General features: G+C 45.5%; 3 protein-coding genes across 4 annotated transcripts; 1 reads left to right on the top strand and 2 right to left on the bottom strand.

Moving 5' to 3' along the window:
• On the top strand, positions 1 to 1,165 carry LOC140319286 (trace amine-associated receptor 13c-like). The gene is made up of 2 exons (XM_072396873.1): positions 1 to 170; positions 337 to 1,165. The coding sequence occupies exons 1-2, from the start codon at positions 1 to 3 to the stop codon at positions 1,163 to 1,165; spliced, it is 999 nt and encodes a 332-aa protein (XP_072252974.1).
• A 2,625-nt stretch (positions 1,166 to 3,790) lies between these two features.
• Positions 3,791 to 14,558, bottom strand: LOC140320009 (gamma-aminobutyric acid type B receptor subunit 2-like). The gene is made up of 19 exons (XM_072397769.1): positions 14,160 to 14,558; positions 13,454 to 13,591; positions 13,205 to 13,375; positions 12,007 to 12,108; positions 11,861 to 11,926; positions 11,594 to 11,782; positions 11,225 to 11,464; positions 10,376 to 10,436; positions 10,213 to 10,293; positions 9,470 to 9,620; positions 9,264 to 9,396; positions 8,134 to 8,232; positions 7,939 to 8,061; positions 7,092 to 7,202; positions 5,847 to 6,059; positions 4,789 to 4,899; positions 4,614 to 4,698; positions 4,428 to 4,539; positions 3,791 to 4,140 (listed from the first exon to the last, which is right to left on the bottom strand). Exons 1-19 carry the CDS (start codon positions 14,403 to 14,405, stop codon positions 3,963 to 3,965), a joined length of 2,610 nt encoding a protein of 869 aa, XP_072253870.1. The 5' UTR covers positions 14,406 to 14,558; the 3' UTR covers positions 3,791 to 3,962.
• Positions 14,559 to 17,529: 2,971 nt separating this feature from the next.
• rpp25l (ribonuclease P/MRP 25 subunit-like) lies at positions 17,530 to 19,887 on the bottom strand. Of its 2 annotated transcripts, none has more exons than XM_072397770.1 (2): positions 19,804 to 19,887; positions 17,530 to 18,571 (listed from the first exon to the last, which is right to left on the bottom strand). In XM_072397770.1, exon 2 carries the CDS (start codon positions 18,569 to 18,571, stop codon positions 17,912 to 17,914), a length of 660 nt encoding a protein of 219 aa, XP_072253871.1. In that variant the 5' UTR covers positions 19,804 to 19,887; the 3' UTR covers positions 17,530 to 17,911. The 2 variants fall into 2 exon arrangements, with proteins under 2 accessions (XP_072253871.1, XP_072253872.1); XM_072397771.1 differs by lacking the exon at positions 19,804 to 19,887 and adding an exon at positions 18,890 to 19,752.
• Between the last annotated feature and the right edge of the window lie 63 nt (positions 19,888 to 19,950).

Consider the following 19,950-nt stretch of genomic DNA (forward strand, 5'->3'; position numbering starts at 1 on the left):
ATGGAAACACTGGAGGAAGCTGAATTCTGCGTTCCACACCTGAACTCCTCCTGCAAGAAGCCGACTCACCCTCAAACTGCAGTTATGCTGATTTATGTTCTGCTTTCCACCGTTTCTTTCATCACCGTGGCTCTTAACCTGCTGGTCATCATCTCCATCACCCACTTCAGGCACATACACTGATCTAAACTCCTTGTGTTTACGTTGGTTATTGACCTGTAGGACGACACTGTCTTAATCTTGAGACTCGCTGTGGTTGTTTGTGTGTAATGACTGTGCTGTTGCCTTTATAATTTAACTCACGGCATGTATACTGACGGCCTTCTCTCCCCCCAGGCAGCTCCACACTCCCACCAACCTCCTCCTCCTCTCTCTGGCTGTCTCTGACCTCTTCGTGGGCCTCCTGCTGATGCCCGTTGAAATCATCTACATCGAGGTCTGCTGGTTTCTTGGTGACTTTGTGTGCACTCTGTATTACTTTATAGACTACATCATCACCTCTGCCTCTGTTGTGAACATGGTTCTCATCTCACTTGACCGTTACATAGCTATCTGTGACCCCCTGCGTTACCCCACCAAAGTGACCACGAGCACAGCGAAGATCGGCGTGTGCTTGTGTTGGATTTTCTCGGTTGTTTACAGGCTTCTTCTTCTACACGATCACATGGAAAAACCAGGCAGGTCTAACTCTTGCTTTGGAGAGTGTGTGGTTGTCATCGGTTACATTGCAGGAGTTGTTGACATGGTTTTCACCTTCATCATCCCCATCTCTATCATCATAGTTCTGTACATCAGAATATTCCTCGTGGCTCTGGCTCAGGGTCGACTGTTGCGGTCTCAAATTACAGCTGTTATGCCCCACCGCTCCGGGCCTGCAGCTGTGAGGACAAATGAGTTGAAGGCAGCCAGGACTCTTGGTATTGTTGTAGTTGTGTTTTTGTTTTGCTTCTGTCCGTACTATTTCCCCACCCTGGAGGGAGAAGACACTTCAGTCAATGCCTCCTCTGCAGCCTTTGAGATCTGGTTGGCGCATTTTAACTCCTGTTTGAACCCTGTTATCTATGCCTTTTTCTACCCCTGGTTCAGAAAATCTATGAAGCACATTCTGACACTTCAGATACTGCAGCCGGGCTCCCGTGACGCTAAGATCCTGCACCACAGTTAAGTGTGGAGGGTGAAATGTTCGTCTGTGCTGTCCAATTTGAATCGCATCGTAAATAAAGTCCCACTTTAATGAGATCACAGATGATGGTTTAATTTGCATCTTTTAAACTCTTAAAGAACTAAGAATGAACCAGTTTGTCAGGATGGAGAGACCCAGATGCAGTTCTTTTCTAAATCAAAAGGTTTATTCCAATAAATGCAAAACAGGGAGCAAGGCAAGAAACAAAGAGCGCGGCAGAGCTCAAAAATACTTAAACTTAAACGAGACAAGACTGTGGCATGAAATAAATACTGTGACTATGAGGCAGGAAACCAGACTTATCTTTCATGGGCTGCAGCATGAAGGGTTAATGAGACTAAACGCTGTGGAGGGAGTGATTAGTGATGATGTGCAGCTGATGCCAATGAAACGGGTGTCATGAGTGAGACTAACGTGAGAAACATGGCGAGAACATAAGCTGAAAACATGAAGATCAAAACAAACTGTGACATAAAAAACAAACTGTGACATAAAAAACAAACAGTCTGATTAAATGTGAAGCTCAGGAACAAAGATGAAATAACCAGAAACAATGGAACGTGTGCAATAATGATGATACCTTTGATAATATTCCAGCCTGCTGTTTCATCACTAATGTTTACCCATGTTGTGCAGATTTTATAAATGTGAGAAAACTGTCAAAATCAACATTTATCACCGTGATGAGAGTTGAATTTAAAAGACCTGAAAAGTGTGGACATTTCTGTTAACAAAGTTTATTCTGCTCCATGAAGAAGAGTCTGAAGAACTCTGAAGAAGTTTGAATTTACATTTATACACACAATCTGCATGGGACAGAGAAGATTATTGCTGATTTACTCACTTCAGCTGCGCAACCGATGGAAACTTTACTCATAGAAAAACATGTTTAAAACATGTGAAACACACAGGATGAGGCACCCTGTTGTTTGTAAGAGAGAAAAACAACCCCCAGCATATTCTTAAAGGAAGAGCAATGCATTTTCCATCACAAAAGTGTAAGATTTTAGCTCTTTCTCTGACAGTCTAATAAGTTGAATCAATTCAGCTGCAAATTATTAGGATTTTATTGTATTTTGAGATTAAAAAGTCAAGCATGTTGTGGTTTAATTTCCCATATTACAAAAAACACATTTTAATCAATGTGGTTCTAATAAATTATGCATAAATCATGTTTTATTTGAAACTTTCTTTAAATAAAGCTTCAAAATGACTTTATTTTATAATAGAGGGGCAAAGATAGAAGAAATTCATGAAAAAAAAAATGATCAAAACGAGAGTTATGAACAGTAATCATGTAAATGTTTTGCTCTGAAGCTCAGGAGGAGCTGCAGCCACAAACTGTCGTCATATTGGGGGAGAAAAGCTTTTTCACATAAATGAAATTGTTGGAGGTGCAACTGAAAAAGCTTGTGTGTGCAACCCTGAGTGATGTCAACAGTTTCTTCCTTTCTCTGATTGAACTGGCAATAAACACAAAGACAGCTGTGCTTCACAGATACTTTGTCAGACAATAAAATATCATGATTCGTTTTGTCGCTGAAATATTTACAGATGGTAAAGATCCCTGGAGGATAGAGCCTTTGTTTGTCCACTGAATCTGGTTCAAGAACTCTGTTTCTCTGTCAGCTTCCAGTGGAAATCACTGATCTGCAACCAGGCAGCTGGCAGAGAATCAGAGAATCAGAAAGGTCGTTTCATCTGAGTATTTCAGACTCAAAAGTCGACCTGGTACAAACTGTGGGGTGGGGGGTTAACGCTGGAAGGCCATCACAGGGCCAACAAGTCGGTAACATGATCAGGTATAAAAAAAGAGCACCTTATGGAGGCAGAGTCACTCAGACGTAAGGCTGGACAGGATTCAGCAATCTGCAAAAAGCAGTTTACAAATTGTGAAGCAAATTCAGAATCAGGGCCATCAAAGTGAAATTTTGAAGACTTTGAATGTTTCGTGATACACAGAATATAACATAATCAAAGAGATTCAGACAATCTGGATACATGTGAGAACAGAGACACTCCTGAACATCAGTCCTGGATGTCTGTGACCTTTCAGGCCCTCAGGCAGCTCTGCATTAGAAACAGACCTGATTCTGTCCTGGAAATCACTGCCTGGGCTCAGGAACACTCCCAGGAATCCCTGCCTGGGCTCAGGAACACTTCCAGGAACCATCTGTGGGCACAGCTCAGCGTAACATTCACAGATCCAGGTTAAAGCTCCACCAGGCAGAGAAGAAGCCACATGTGAATCCAGAAACTCTGCCATCTTCGCTGGACCAAAGCTCTGGGAAACTGTTCTGTGGTCAGATGGATCAGAACCTGATGCTGCAGCCTCCAGACTAAAGAGGAGAGGCTGGTTATCAGCTCTCAGGTCAAAGCCTGCATCTCTGATGGTATGGGGGGGGTGCATTCTGTCAGCATTTCTGTGACAGGATGTGAATTGAGCACAAGAAGATAAAAATGTGTGCTCCACAGCCACGAAGACATTTCAGCCCACTGTGCAACATGTAGACCTAATCGTATGTTCTTAAAACCTGAGAGTTTAAAAGAAAAGGACGGAAATGGGACGATGCACCAAAGTGAAGTGTTTTTATTAGATGAAGGAAAACAAAAGGATGTAGAAATATGCAAAATGAACTGTTTAAAACATTGCAAAGGGGGAGTTTTTCATGAAGAATCTGATATAAATGTCACAAAGGTCTGTGAATGAATGCCTTCTGCCAAACCTTCCCTCCTCCTGACAGGCGTGAGCCACCTGGACATGTGGACTAATCCAAACTTAAGCTGTGTCTACTGAGGCAACGCTGCAGCTTCCTTCCATCTGGTGTATGGGAAGTTGTGAGGATGGCGAGTGAGGCCTGCTGAACAGGCTGGAGCTGCTGGAGCTGATGCCGCCGATGGCGGGCAGGTAGGAATGATGGAGGATGGGCAGCTGGAAGGACAGCCGGCGCCGCACACTGACAGAAATCAGAGAGAACATCATGTCTCCTTTAAACAGGACAACTTCTGCTTTGTTTGTGAGAAAGAAAGAACATCCTCTTTCAGCGCTACACTTTTAGATATCAGGACATAATCATCTGGTTCTCACCAGGTTTTAAATGAGTTAAATCTCATTAAACACATATTCTGCATCTTTATCTATTCCTTTTCCTATAAAAGTGCCATAAAAGCAGCTAAAAGCAGCTCTGCTGCCACTGTGTGGACGCTACTTGCAAATTGTACAAATGTGATGGTCTCCACCCACTGTTCAGGAGAGTTGATGTTGTCTGGACTTGAAGCTTTTCCCTCCGAGTCTCTGTGAGAACACACCTGAGCCTCGTGAGTCAGAGAACTGACTCCAGCTGTTCCAGAAAAACAATCGAAAGGTGAGAAAACGGTTATGATGACAACAACAAGCTTCTTTGCTCCTGTTAAAGTATGCCGTGATGTTCGAGGGTACCGTGTTTTCCTCCTGCCACGTGCTGCTCTGACATCTCAGATAGCTGCATGGTGATGGTCTCTATCTGGAGGTCCAGCTGCAAGAAACAACAGATCTGCAGTGTTCAAAGAAGCCTGAAGCTGCAGGATGACATCAGTGATGCTGTGACGCCTTCAGGCTCCTTCACCTGTGAACTTTGACTCTTCAGCTGCAGATTTAACCTGCTCGGCTCGTCCTCATCTTCCTGGTGTGGAGCTTCATCCTGCAGCTCACTGCTGCTCCGCAGCACACGAACCATCTGTGCACAAACAAAGGGTTAAATGCTGCAGAAAACTGACCATGATGCTGCATTTTATGCCCTCTGATGACCTTTAACCGAGGAAACAAATCGCATTCAGGTTATCATTTAGGAACAAACTCGTTAAGTTCCAAAACTAAAACGAATGACGTGAAAAAATGCTTTAGTTAACCGAAAGAGATCCTAAATGTAAGGAAAATGTAATGTAAGGAACCTTCGTTCCCAGTCCAGTCTGTCGGTTCCCAGTCTAGTCTGTCCGGTTCCCAGTCTGGTCTGTCCGGTTCCCAGTCTGGTCTGTTCGGTTCCCAGTCTGGTCTGTTCGGTTCCCAGTCTGGTCTGTTCGGTTCCCAGTCTGGTCGGTTCCCTTCCCAGTCTAGTCGGTTCCCTTCCCAGTCTGGTCTGTTCGGTTCCCAGTCTGGTCTGTTCGGTTCCCAGTCTGGTCTGTTCGGTTCCCAGTCTGGTCGGTTCCCTTCCCAGTCTAGTCGGTTCCCTTCCCAGTCTGGTCTGTCCGGTTCCCAGTCTGGTCTGTCCGGTTCCCAGTCTGGTCTGTCCGGTTCCCAGTCTGGTCTGTCCGGTTCCCAGTCTGGTCTGTCCGGTTCCCAGTCTGGTCTGGTCTGTTCCCTTCCCAGTCTGGTCTGGTCTGTTCCCTTCCCAGTCTGGTCTAGTCTGTTCCCTTCCCAGTCTGGTCTAGTCTGTTCCCTTCCCAGTCTGGTCTGGTCTGTCCAGTTCCCAGTCTGCTATCCAGATAAACTCCCAGGTGTTTACATTCCTTCACATCTTCTCCGAGGACGGAGCCTGTTTGGTTTATTCCTCCTAAAATCCCTTTTTGTTTGTTTGCTCAACATGAAGCGATCATCTTGTAACTCAGGAAACTTCTTCTGTTGATGCCGTCTCTTCCTCTTTACCTCTAACTCTGTAATGACCAAAATCCAACCCGTTCCACTAACCTGCGGCGCGAACAGGCTGCTCAGGAGGAAGACGTTACAGCTGAGGATGAAGATGCTGCTCAGACAGAACTGAGCCGGAGGATTGTGGGACGCCAGCTGTGATCCCAGCACTCCTGACAGGCTGAACACCGCCACACCGAACATGCTGAGAGAGAGAAGTTTACCGCTGGCTTCTGCCGTTCTGACGTTCCAGGCCAGAAAACATCCGAGACCCTGAGGACCAGACACAGCATCTTATCACACTCAGACGGGTCCGGGTTGGGGGGGTTTCAGGAGTTTCCCAGCCCAGTCACAGCAGCATTTATCTGATTCATCCATCAGCTTCTGTTACTTATTCCCTAACTAACACACATATAAAGATGTTTTTCTCTGAAAGTTCATCTCACAAAACCAGAAAAATCTGTGAAATAAAAGCCAAAACCAGCAGAAAAACTCTAATAAGTGAGAGTTTTGGGTGAAATATTCTGACTTGATCTGGTTCCCCGCAGGAAGTTCAGTTCCTGGTTTCTGATTTGGAATTAGGTCTTGGTCTTGGTTCATTTTGCTGGAGAGGAAAGCTTCACAGACTTATGTCTAATGTTGCCTGCATGTTTTCACAAGTAAAGGTTTATTCCTGTTTCTCTAAATGTCTGAAAAATTCTGTCTAAATCAGGCTCAGAGTCGCTGGATACGAATAAAACAAAACATTTATTTCTTGCAAGAAAGAGACGAGTCGGCACAACCTGTCAGGAAGCTGCTCAGAGTTATCTGCTAACTAAATGATGATATTTATATTTATATTTATTTATGTTTGCTGGCCACACAATGTTATGGGAAAAGGACATTACTACCCATTTAATGTTATGGGAAGACGAGTTCAGACACTTTTGCTTGCTTCATAGTATTATGAGAACCAAAAGACAGGAGGAGCCCCCCCCCCCCCCCCCCCCCCCATCACAGAAACTCTTATTCTTGCAGCTTTTCTCATAGTATAACTATATAATTTTTCTAAGTCGTAGCTTGTGCTAGTTCCACATTTCACACATTGCTGTAAAATGGCTGCAAAGGCCTGGTTCCTTTAACGTTCTGCCTGGAACAACCACAGCTCTGATGGCTGATTTCTCCTGAAACTCACATGTTAACCAGCTTTCTCCCTTGTCAGCAGGTTTTTAGAGGCAGATGACTTTAAGGTACCTCTGATTCTTCTTTTCTGAGCTCTCTAACTTCCTGTAATTAAAAGCTCCGGCTGTGTTTGTGTGTGCTGACCAGCTGAGGGGCTTTGTATCCGTAGACAGCCGTGAGCCACGTCTCCATGTTGGTGCTGCTGCAGCGTTCAGAGTGAGCTCGGATGATGACGTCCTGATCGGCAGGATCGCCCTGAAACACACAGTCAGAGTCTGTGGGGAGCACCGGGTGAACAGAGTCATCAAGCACATGCTGGGGTTTCCTCCCTGTTAGCCAAGACTCAACATGCTGCTGCTCCTTTGAGGCCAGAACACCTCATTTCAGTTTGAAATGCGGATCTAAACTTCCCCGCCGGGTCAGTTTTTTGCAGCTCAGGAGGTCTGAGGACAGACCACAACTCCTGTTTCCCTTTTTTTGGTGTAAAGCGTTGCATCAATCATCTGTATTGATGATCAGCACAAGTAGCCCATAGTTTGTTTATGTTTATTCATTTATTTTGCATTTTATCCAAAGCGACTTACAGGTAGGCAGATAAGGGGGGTCTTGCCTAAGGACCCCTACTGGAGGTAATACCTTTCATGCAGGGGATTTGAACCCAGGTCTCCTGGAAGGTGGCAATCATGCCACTACACTATCCAATATAGTTATGATGCCTTGTTAACTTTGCCAGGCGTACAGAGCACTTTACATGTTTCTGTCACACAGACGCTCCCCTATCATATCCGTGTACTTTATACACAGAAAACAGAGCTTTTTTCTCTCTGATCACACACTGAATGCCTCTGGGAATCGATCTGTCGACCGCTCCAGCAGCTGAGGCGTTGCTGCCCTGTTTTCTCCAGTTGTCTCCACATAAAGACAACATTTCCCATCCCTGTCTCTCAAAAAGAGGAGATTTTTATTGCTTTATTGCTCAGATTATCATCACCTCTGGGCTGTGCTGGAGCTTCACCCATTTGAGGGGGTCCAGGATTTGCCAGAAGGTCAGAAGCAGCACATCCAGAAGGAAGATCCAGAGCAGGAAGCAGCCGGTGTGCTGACGACGAGTCTGCTGACAGAAACGAATGAACTGAAACCACCAGCAGCAAAAAGCCTTTTATTCGGCACGTCGTCTGAGGTTTACCTTCTGCTGGAAGGTGCAGAGCGAATAGAGCCGCCATGTTTTGGCGAACAGCTCGATGAAGCCCACAGCGTGTCCCACTGAGAGGGTCCAGAGATGAGCCTTCACAGAAAATACCTCATCACCACAAAGATTAAAATATGAGACGGAAAACAGTCCTGAGCCTGAAACTCATCAGTTCATGGACAGTCACACATGGATTCAGCTCACAATAACCAACCGTTTCATTCCTCCAGTAAGAAAATAAAGAGAAACACGACTTTAAACTGGTTTAAACCTTTATCTGAAACACACGCGTACAAAGAACTGATTTCCAGCATCTTCTCTGACCAGCTTCACTGGATTTAGAACCAAACTGATGCTGAAAGACCAAAGTTCTTTACAGTCTGACTCTGAGAGAGACTGAACCTTTGGTGGAAGCTGCTTTTATACCCAATCCTGACACCCTCACCTGTCAGCAGGTAACCTGCTGGTTGGAGAAGCTCCAGAAGCTGTTGCTGTAGATTCTATAAACTTTCTGTCTTTCTTTGGCTCCAGAACAACTTCTGATGCTGCAGATTCTACTTTTGGTTCTGTTTTCTAAATACAAAGAAGTTAATAAAAATAAATGTTGATGAACACAAAGGGAAGATGTTGAGTAAAAGATGAGGATTAAAGTTCTTGGGTGGCTTTAGAAGGCTTTTTTAAGGGCTCGTCAGTAAAAATCAGTTCTGTCTTTATGGGCAGCATCAGTTTAGCAGCTCATGGACTTCATGACTTAGCAATAAAAAGCTCAACATTGCTTGGATGTTGAGTAAAAGATGAGGATTAAAGTTCTTGGGTGGCTTTAGAAGGCTTTTTTAAGGGCTCGTCAGTAAAAATCAGTTCTGTCTTTATGGGCAGCATCAGTTTAGCAGCTCATGGACTTCATGACTTAGCAATAAAAAGCTCAACATTGCTTGGATGTTGAGTAAAAGATGAGGATTAAAGGTCTTGGGTGGCTTCAGAAGGCTTTTTTAAAAAGCTCAACATTGCTTGGAAGCCATTTTTAAGGCAATCAAGATAAATCTTTCCTGCACTTATAGACAGATCGTATGTTTTGGACAGTAAAGATGTATTTTTCTCATTATTCTTGGTGAAGGTGTTGAACTCACGGAGCACATGATGTCAAACATCCGGTCAGACAGCGAAGCCTCATCCAGGCCAGAGAGTGGGACCGAGGCGCAGGAGAGCAGCATGCCCAGCAGGAGCAGCTCGTCCCGGGAGGCGCTGCCGGAGCTCAGCAGCCTGCAGGCAGATGGACACCTCAGTGTGTGACCGGCTGAGCTCGAACATGCAGCCGAATCTACAGAAGCTGTACCAGCGTTTGTGGAAGATGATGATGAAGCAGAGGACGGTTAGGATGATGGAGATGGTTACAGCAGCTGCTGCTGACAGGATGGAGTACAGAAGGAGGCTGACCTGACGGTGCTGCAGACGCACCAGAGTTCGGTCTTTAGCTGGCCCTGAACCTGCAGTGTTAATACATCTGATCAGTTGGATTTATCAGGAAATCATGGAGCTGATTTAATTAGAGACAGTATGAACCTCCTCAGATTCACTCGAGTTGAGCTACTTTTACGTTTCAGTCCTGCAACACATTCCAAAAGAGATGGGATGGGGATAGTTTAGGGCTGGTAAGAACACGTGTCCTTATGAATGTAATGATGATCTGGTCCTAAAGCAGCCTCCATGACAGTCTGTGAGCAGCAAAGATGTTCAGAGGAGCTCCAGTTTGTGTTTAAAACAATGTTCCTCAGAGAAAGACTGGAAGGGATCTGCATATTTCTGCCTCTACAGAGCAGAATATCATTAAAGCATTCAGGGAATCTGGAGGAGTTTCAGTGTAAAGGACGAGGGAGCAAGCCTAAGCTGGACCCCGTGACCTCTGACCCCTCAGACGCTGCATCAAGAACCGTCATTCATCAGCAGCTGATAGAAGCACCTGGACAAGGGATTACTGTGGAAACCTTTGTCAAGCACCACAATACAGAGTTCCATTCACAAGCTGATAGAAGCACATGGACAAGGGATTACTGCATCAGGAGACGTTTGGTTTCTGACCTTTAAACTTCAGCAGATGGTTCATCAGTCGCAGCTGCAGGTTACTGGTGTTAAACTCTCCCACCAACACACCGCTGCTGCCTGAGGACACACACACACACACACACTTACAGCACATGTGTCGGATACCAGAAACAGTTTGACAGGTGCTGATTCTCTTCACCTTGAAACTGGATCAGCTCAATCGACGACATTCTCTCCCCGTTTCGAAAGGAAACTGGACCCTGAACAGACACATAACTGTTAGACTCATATAAATCTATGCTTCTGGGCCCCTGTGAGCCTCCCAGGAACCTTGTCTGGTTCTGCCAGCCCTACAAAGAAGGCAGCCTCAGTCCTGCCCGTCCTGAACAGCTTCCAGATGCTATCAGAGCAGGGACCAGCATCACACTTTCCTTCATCTTTATCTGCTTTTCTGAGTTCTGTCTTTCTCTTTGGTTTCTCTTTGGTTTCTCTTTAGTTTCTCTTTAGTTTCTCTTTAGTTTCTCTTTGGTTTCTCTTTGGTTTCTCTTTGGTTTCTCTTTGGTTTCTCTTTGGTTTCTCTTTGGTTTCTCTTTGGTTTCTCTTTGGTTTCTCTTTGGTTTCTCTTTGGTTTCTCTTTGGTTTCTCTTTAGTTTCTCTTTAGTTTCTCTTTAGTTTCTCTTTGGTTTCTCTTTGGTTTCTCTTTGGTTTCTCTTTGGTTTCTCTTTAGTTTCTCTTTAGTTTCTCTTTAGTTTCTCTTTGGTTTCTCTTTGGTTTCTCTTTGGTTTCTCTTTGGTGTCACGGTTTGATCAAACATCTTTAAAAGAGAAGAATCCTTAAACTTGATTGGTTTCAGTTAGACTTCAGCTGAGCTAAGGCAGCACTTCCTCTCCTCATGCATCTAACCCACCGAACCTACCCTAACTTCCCTGTTCAGACAGGTTTTCTCCCTGAACTGAAGCTGAACGTGTTCCTCTGAAGGCCTGAAAGTAAAACAGAGTGTGGTTGCTCTAACAGCTGTGTTCCAGATGTGTGCGTCAGATCTGCTCACAGTGACTCCTTCAAACTGTGAGCTCCTCACAGCCTCCAGCAGCATCTCCACCACCTCCTCCTCGCTGACTCCGTTCCTCTGGGCGCTGTATTTCTCTCTGTGTTTCACCGTCTCCATCACCTGACCCAGAGCTCTGGCAGCAACCCAAACAGCATCGTAGGCGAAGGCGTGGAGGCTGCTGACCTCTGACCCGTGCTGGGTCAGCTGTCTGAGGTAGGAGTCCTGGTATTCCTGCGGAGTCTATGGGACGAGATCTCTGTTAAAGGCTCATTATAATCACTTATTTCCTAACAATCTGTCTCTATAAGTCATGATCTTGATAAAACGAACTTATTTCCTGTTTCTGGAACAGAGAGGAAGGTTTCTGACCCGTCCAGAGACACCCGGCGTGTTGGTGCTGCTGAGCAGTCTGAGCTGCAGCCTGAAGGATCCGTCTGCAGCCGTCAGCAGACTGCTGGCTGTGCAGCCTGACGGCCGCCAGCCCAGCCTCCACCCAGCTGTTCTTCCACCAGCTACGACCCACTGGTACCGGGCTCCGAACAGGTTCAGCCTGTACGCCTGACACAGAACCGCAGTTATCATCGTCTGCTTTCACCGGGACTTTAGGAAGCTGTGAGACAGAACCACAGCACTTACGCAGCAGAAAACCTCTGACGCAGACTCTTCTTCAATCAGTCCGATTATGATGCGAACATCTTGGTCCTGCAAAGGAAGAACAGAACCAGGTTATTCAGTCTGGAACCAAAACAGAAAGAGTCCTGGGCGTCTCCACCCTTCAGCACCTTCAGCTTCCTCAGGCTGCTGCAGGCGTCTGCAGAGAAGCTTTCTGTGGCAGCGAGGTGAATCTCAGCCTTCTGCAGCTGCCGGATCAGATCCTTCTTCATCTGCAGGGAAAGCAGGAAAGGAGCTGCGCTTCAGAGAAAAGTTTGAATGGTTTCAGCTACACGGATATTTTTCACTTTGGATTAATGGGAGATTCTGTTCAGTTTGCACATGTTTATTGAATAAAAGGGTAAAAGTGACCATCTTCAGACATGTGAGAGAGAAAGTTCACTCTCTGTGTGGAAAAACTAAGTGAACCCTCACTGCTTCCACAGGAATTAAGAGAATAAGTAGCAGCCAGGAGCTGCTGATCAATGCATCTTCCCAGGAGTGGACGTCCCAGCAAGGTCACCCCAAGGTGAAGAAGCCCAGAGCTACATCTCAGACTCTACAGGCCTCAGTTAGCATGTTAAAGGTTAAAGGTCAAAGGCCTGAAGCAACGCTGGAGAGAAGAGGGCCGAGATTCCTCCAGAACCATGAGAGAGACTGATAACGTCCCACAGGAAACCATCACTGCAGCTCACTGCTGCTGAAGCTGCTGGATCAGGGGTTCACTTAGTTTTACTCACTGCTGCTGAAGCTGCTGGATCAGGGGTTCACTTAGTTTCTCACTCACTGCTGCTGAAGCTGCTGGATCAGGGGTTCACTTAGTTTTACACTCACTGCTGCTGGATCAGGGGTTCACTTAGTTTTACTCACTCACTGCTACAAGCTGCTGGATCAGGGGTTCACTTAGTTTTACACTCACTGCTGCTGGATCAAGGGTTCACTTAGTTTCTCGCTCACTGCTGCTGAAGCTGCTGGATCAGGGGTTCACTTAGTTTTACACTCACTGCTGCTGGATCAGGGGTTCACTTAGTTTTACTCACTCACTGCTGCAAGCTGCTGGATCAGGGGTTCACTTAGTTTTACACTCACTGCTGCTGGATCAGGGGTTCACTTAGTTTTACACTCACTGCTGCTGGATCAGGGGTTCACTTAGTTTTACACTCACTGCTGCTGCAAGCTGCTGGATCAGGGGTTCACTTAGTTTCTCAGCTGAGGTTGGAGTTTTAGGCCCCTTTTTATTACTTTTTTATTACTTTTTAGGTTCTTTGTTTTTCACCCGACTGTAGACTCATCAATCAGCTGTTTCAGCTTTAACTTTGTTGGAGTCACCTCAGACAGCTGGGGTCCTTCCTGAGCGATGACGCCCACTCTGCTCCACCTGTGGCGCTGCAGCAGCTTCACTGCGGCCTGGTTCAGAGCCCGGTCTGACGGCACGGTGCTGAACAGGTTCCCAAACCACCTCCTGTTGGACAGGCTGGGGGCTGAGGCCGCGAAAGACACCTGAGAGGAAACGAAACCACGTCACAGCACCTGCAGGTAACCATGGTAACCATGTGACACCGATGAGGCGGAGCGTACCTGCACCAGGCCGAGAGCTGGCAGAGAGCGACCGATGAGCGCCGTCACAGGTGGACACGCCCCTCCAAGCACCAGCAGGGGTCTGGGCCCCGCCCACATGGCGTCAAACAGGGCTCTGAGAGCGTTTCCTGGGTCGCACTGCGAAACACGGTGAATTCATCACATTTACCCAGATATTTTCCCCTGGATCTTTGCTTTTTCAGGCATTCCTGCCTGTAATTCCATGTGATGATGTTACAAAACTGATGAAACATTCATAAATCTGAAAAAGCTGACAGTAAATGACACTTCAGACACTTAACTTATATTATCTTATTCAATTTTGCTGTATTTTATTGTTCTGTACTTATTCTTTTCTTTATTTATTATCTGCTGTAAAGCACTTTGGTACCGAAATGGATTGTTGTAAAGGGCAAAGGTTATAAATAAATGACATTTACTTCATTTGAATTCATCTTTTCCTGAGCAAAGATCAGTCTTTGTGTGGGAAACCCATTTAAACTCTGTTAAAATGGTTAAAACGCTGATTTTCACCAGCAGCTGTGATGGTTTTCTCTGTAAAAACTTGTAATTATATTTCTTAAATGTGGAATAACCAGCATTTCTTTTCTGTTTTTCCATGGTTATTGTCCAGAACTCCTGGGAAGTAAAGTTCTGAGTCTTTCAGCCTATAATTAGTCCAGATTAGATCAAATTTGAGACCAACCTGTGAGTCCAGCAGCTGGAGCTGGATCTCATAGCTCCCCAGCGGCGGCGGCTGCTTCTCCAGGTCCTGCAGAGCCAGTCTTACTGCTGGATCCACCCCGGCTGTCAGGTTCCCTGATCCAGAGCTGAACGGCATCATCCACAGTATGGGCAGAGGGTGCCGGACCTGAGCCAGCACCGGCCCGACTGCCAGCCAGCTGACCAGCAGCAGCCCGAACGCCTCCTGCAGCCGTCCGCACCGGTCCATCGGCTGCTTGGGCGGCAGACCTCTGCTGCTCAGCTCTGATCCATCTGCTGCAGACTCTGAATAATCCTCTTGATTTGTAAGCGGCTGAGAGCAACTGAGGAGATAAAAGGATCAGTAACAGCAGATGCCACCAGGATCCACAGACTGTTCAACACAGAGCTGAGTGTGAAGAGGCTTCAAAGCAAAGACTATCATTTAATATCGTCACAAACAGAGTTTTTATCAGTTCTCAGCAGCTTTAAAGTGAATCTCTGGTCTGAGCTCCTTTATTCTCCAACACAGCCTGAACCCTCTGAGACAAGCTTTCTGTCATTTCTTTAAGGAGTCTTCAGGAATAGTTCTCCAGGCTTCTTGAAGGACATCCCAAAGCTCTTCTTTGGATGTGGTCTGCCTTTTGTTCCGTTCTCTGTCAGATGATCCCACACTGCTTCAATAATGTTGAGGTCCGGGCTCTGGGGAGGATTCATCCCTCCATAAGACCTGTTGCCACTGATTTTCAGTCCACTTCTTGTGTCATTTGGCACAGCTCAGCCTTTTCTCCCTGTTTCCCTTCCTTAAGAACGGCTTCTTGACAGCCACCCTTCCATGGAGCCCATTTCTGATGAGGCTTGGGCCAACAGTAGATGGATCAGCTGAAGGTCCAGATGCATCTCTCAGGTCCTGTCAGGTCACAGCTGGATTTTTTCCTCTTTCTTAAGGACGTCACTTTCAGATCCTGTTCATCTGCTGGAGATAGTTTTTTAGGCCTGACACTTCTTCTTTTGTCCTCCACTTGTCCAGTTTCCTCAAATGTTTTAAGGACACACTGCACACCATGCTGAGATATGCCAAGTTTTCAGCTAATAGCTCTTTGGGAATCACCTTGTTGCTGCAGAAATCCTATTTTCTGTCTGTCAAACTGTGTTTTCTTTGCTGTTTTTCATAGATGCAGCTAAAGAAATGGGAACAAATGATGTGTCTTTGTGACAAAGTGCCTAAAGATCCAGTTTAAAATGGCTTCTTTGCTAAGTTGTCTGTTCTGTGTCGACACAACACTGGTTCATCCCTTGAGTTAGGAGCCTTTTTTCTGCCTGAAGGGTTCAAAGGTCAGAGTTAAGTGGCTGAACAAAGAAAAAAAACTGAAAATGCTCAGGAACAAGGACTGAAGATGAGGGGAAAAAGCAGAAAATGTCCAAAGAAAAACTGTGAAAGAGCTTCGGAAAGCTGCAGAACTGTTGATCAGGACACTTTAAAGGTTCCAGGAAACAGGAAGAAATGAGACTGAATCAGGAGTTTAAACAGGTTTAAACTGTATTTGATGCCCAAACCAAGGCTCCACCTTCAGTTTTTATCAGGGCAGAAACTTTGAAATGCTACATTTTTAGAAAGACTTTTTATTGGGATTTTATTTATAACTTCTGAGTTTAACTTTAAAACATCACAGACTGATGAATTTAATAAACTCGCAGAAAATGTCCAAAGAAAAACTGTGAAAGAGCTTCAGAAAGCTGCAGAACTGTTGATCAGGACACTTTAAAGGCTTCAGAAAGCTGCAGAACTGTTGATCAGGACACTTTAAAGGTTTCAGAAAGCTGCAGAACTGTTGATCAGGACACTTTAAAGGTTACAGAAAGCTGCAGAACTGTTGATCAGGACACTTTAAAGGTTTCAGAAAGCTGCAGAACTGTTGATCAGGACACTTTAAAGGTTACAGAAAGCTGCAGAACTATTGATCAGGACACTTTAAAGGCTTCAGAAAGCTGCAGAACTGTTGATCAGGACACTTTAAAGGTTTCAGAAAGCTGCAGAACTGTTGATCAGGACACTTTAAAGGCTTCAGAAAGCTGCAGAACTGTTGATCAGGACACTTTAAAGGTTTCAGAAAGCTGCAGAACTGTTGATCAGGACACTTTAAAGGTTACAGAAAGCTGCAGAACTGTTGATCAGGACACTTTAAAGGCTTCAGAAAGCTGCAGAACTGTTGATCAGGACACTTTAAAGGTTTCAGAAAGCTGCAGAACTGTTGATCAGGACACTTTAAAGGTTACAGAAAGCTGCAGAACTATTGATCAGGACACTTTAAAGGTTTCAGAAAGCTGCAGAACTATTGATCAGGACACTTTAAAGGTTTCAGAAAGCTGCAGAACTATTGATCAGGACACTTTAAAGGTCTCAGAAAGCTGCAGAACTATTGATCAGGACACTTTAAAGGTTTCAGAAAGCTGCAGAACTGTTGATCAGGACACTTTAAAGGTTTCAGAAAGCTGCAGAACTGTTGATCAGGACACTTTAAAGGTTTCAGAAAGCTGCAGAACTGTTGATCAGGACACTTTAAAGGTCTCAGAAAGCTGCAGAACTGTTGATCAGGACACTTTAAAGGTTTCAGAAAGCTGCAGAACTGTTGATCAGGACACTTTAAAGGTTTCAGAAAGCTGCAGAACTGTTGATCAGGACACTTTAAAGGTTTCAGAAAGCTGCAGAACTGTTGATCAGGACACTTTAAAGGTTTCAGAAAGCTGCAGAACTGTTGATCAGGACACTTTAAAGGTTTCAGAAAGCTGCAGAACTGTTGATCAGGACACTTTAAAGGTTTCAGAAAGCTGCAGAACTATTGATCAGGACACTTTAAAGGTTTCAGAAAGCTGCAGAACTATTGATCAGGACACTTTAAAGGTCTCAGAAAGCTGCAGAACTATTGATCAGGACACTTTAAAGGTTTCAGAAAGCTGCAGAACTGTTGATCAGGACACTTTAAAGGTTTCAGAAAGCTGCAGAACTGTTGATCAGGACACTTTAAAGGTTTCAGAAAGCTGCAGAACTGTTGATCAGGACACTTTAAAGGTCTCAGAAAGCTGCAGAACTGTTGATCAGGACACTTTAAAGGTTTCAGAAAGCTGCAGAACTGTTGATCAGGACACTTTAAAGGTTTCAGAAAGCTGCAGAACTGTTGATCAGGACACTTTAAAGGTTTCAGAAAGCTGCAGAACTGTTGATCAGGACACTTTAAAGGTTTCAGAAAGCTGCAGAACTGTTGATCAGGACACTTTAAAGGTTCCAGGAAACAGGAAGAAATGAGGCTGAATCAGGAGTTTAAACAGGACTGTATTTGATGCAAAGACAAGTTTATTTTCTTTGAAACCTGTGAGATAATCTTCAACACAATGTAGGCAAAACAAATGAATTTGTCCTCAGAGACAAAACGGTTTCAGTGAAACAGAAAACTTTTATTCACATGTGATGCTGCTGGTTCTCAGCAGTGTTGACTGAGATGCATTTTCCTGCTAAACAGCTCAAAATAATCAGCTTCCTCAGAAGCAGCACAACAGAAACTCTTCCTCCTTGGAAACATTCAGCTGAGGCTCAGACTCTGCCCGTAAACCTTTAAAGTCACATTAAATACTTGGATTTAAACGGAAACAGCTGAGTCACTCTGCCTCAGCAGCAGGTTTCTGTTCACACTGAAACGAGCTGAAACCAGTTTAAAGGGTCCACTCCTGCTGCTTCAAAGCGCTTCGTGAACATCTGCATCAGCTCTGTCCCTTCGACGGTTCTCTGGAGCGTCCGCTCTGCCGGCCGGGCCCCTTCCCTCTGCCTCCACCCCCGCCCCCTCGCTTCCTCCTGTGCCCGGGTCTCTGCCCGGCCAGGCCTCCGCCCTCCTCCCGGTTGGCAGACTGAGCCCACAGGGCGTCGTAGCGGCCCGGCGCCTGGTATCCCGACTGGCTGCAGTCCAGCGGCTCCCTGGAGAGGAGGATCCAGATGGCAGGCAGCTTCCTGCTCACGGTCAGGCTGTCGAGGCCAGCGGCGGGCTCCAGCGGCTCCCACACCTCCACCACAGTGCTGTACAGCAGCCGTGTGAGCTGGTGCAGCCCCTTCAGGCGCCGCTTCACAATCTCTGCACAGGTGATGGCCTTGGAGACGCCCTTACCGCTCGCAGTGAAGACGATCTGTTTGCAGAGCGGCCGGCCCGGCGCTTCCTGTTGTCCCCCCTGCTCGCCTTCCTCAGCCGTGGGCCGTCCCTCCTCCTCGGCCCCTCGGGCTTTGGCCTCCATGCGGCTCAGGACGAAGCGCAGCAGGTTGCGGATCTTGCTGCCATCTTTGACGCGGACTTCGGGCGTGTCGGTGGAGAGGCCGGTAAACGGACACGGCGCCGGCTGCTCCGCGGTCCGAGCTTTACTGTAGTTCTCCATCTGCGAACACAGGGACAAGCAGCATTTATTTAAAGAGCTGATTTAATGCTTTTTTACATTTTTCAAGCAAATTTACCAACATTTGAGCCTCTAAAATCTGAGGATTTCTGCTATTTCTAAACCAAGACTCTGGAGTGAAACTTCCACCAAACTGGAATGTTGTGAATTAGAACTTTTACTAGTTTGTAGCATTTCAAGGGTAAAATAGTAAAATAATTAAATATTTTGATTGATTTCAGATGGGGTTGAAGTACAATACTTCTGTGCTTTACAGCTCAAAGTGTGATTAACTGTAGTTTTCTTCCCATCTTTCTCCACCTGTTGATTACACGATTCCTACATCTGCCACAAGAGGGCGCCAAATCCGTGAATCAGAGATCTTCAAACTGCAGATGAGCTCCTCTCAGCCCTCTCATTTGCACCACCTTCATCTCATTTGTCTCATGTGAGCCTCCTCCTCCGTCTTCCTACGTGGGAGCCAAAATCGATCTCGGGAAAATATTCTGAAGGACATCTGAGTTCCTAAAAGTCACCTGGAGGCTGCAGGAGGAGCTGTGAGGAGGATGCTGGGGTGGATCTTCTGTGGATGTCTTTTTATGGCGGCGAAACAGATTATTAACGAGAAAAAAAATCACCAGCAAAAGTAGCCTACATACAGCTTCTTAAGCAGAAATATCGGCAAGTTACGTTCAACACAATGAGGACACAACTACTGGACTGAAAACAACAGCAATGTGAATATTTTAACTGACTTTCGAGGAATAATGACGTCATACACACCAAACCCCGAACAAAAAACACACCATTCTGTCCAAATAACCCACACTGTTGAGCTTCGGCAGGTATTGACGTTTTACAGCAAGACTTTGTATCCTGTCACATATTCGGCTAAAAGAATGTCCGGAAATGATTCTAAAAATATTTGCATTTAATTTCAGCTTTGACACTTGTGTCATGTCGTCTCTGCCGCTATCATCAGCACTAAAGCTACAGAATCAACTGTATCTGCCCTTCGAGGTGGTCGTTGTTACTGAGCTTGCTGTTATGATCATTTCTCCATGATTGTACAGTCAGTATTCAGATGATTAACCGAACAGGAGCGAAAGCGGCTACGCCGGAAGCTAACTTCTCCGAAACGAGCTGCGAGTTAAAACAGAAAGTCGTTATAAATCATAGGATTATTATGATAGCATATTAGCTAATACATGAAAAATATAAGTGTGTTATTGTACCTTTTTTATGCTACTGAACTCTCCACATGTTTACTTCGACTGCTCTACTTGACGTTGCCGTGAAACATTTTGAACTGTCGTAAACTCACGTGCTCTTCTGAAGTAATTTTGCCGTTAATTGAAAGTCCCCCGACCTGCCAGCAGGTT

The sequence above is a fragment of the Leuresthes tenuis genome, unplaced genomic scaffold (genome assembly GCF_036924035.1).
Source record: "Leuresthes tenuis unplaced genomic scaffold, fLeuTen1.0.hap1 SCAF_12, whole genome shotgun sequence".
NCBI lineage: Eukaryota > Metazoa > Chordata > Actinopteri > Atheriniformes > Atherinopsidae > Leuresthes > Leuresthes tenuis.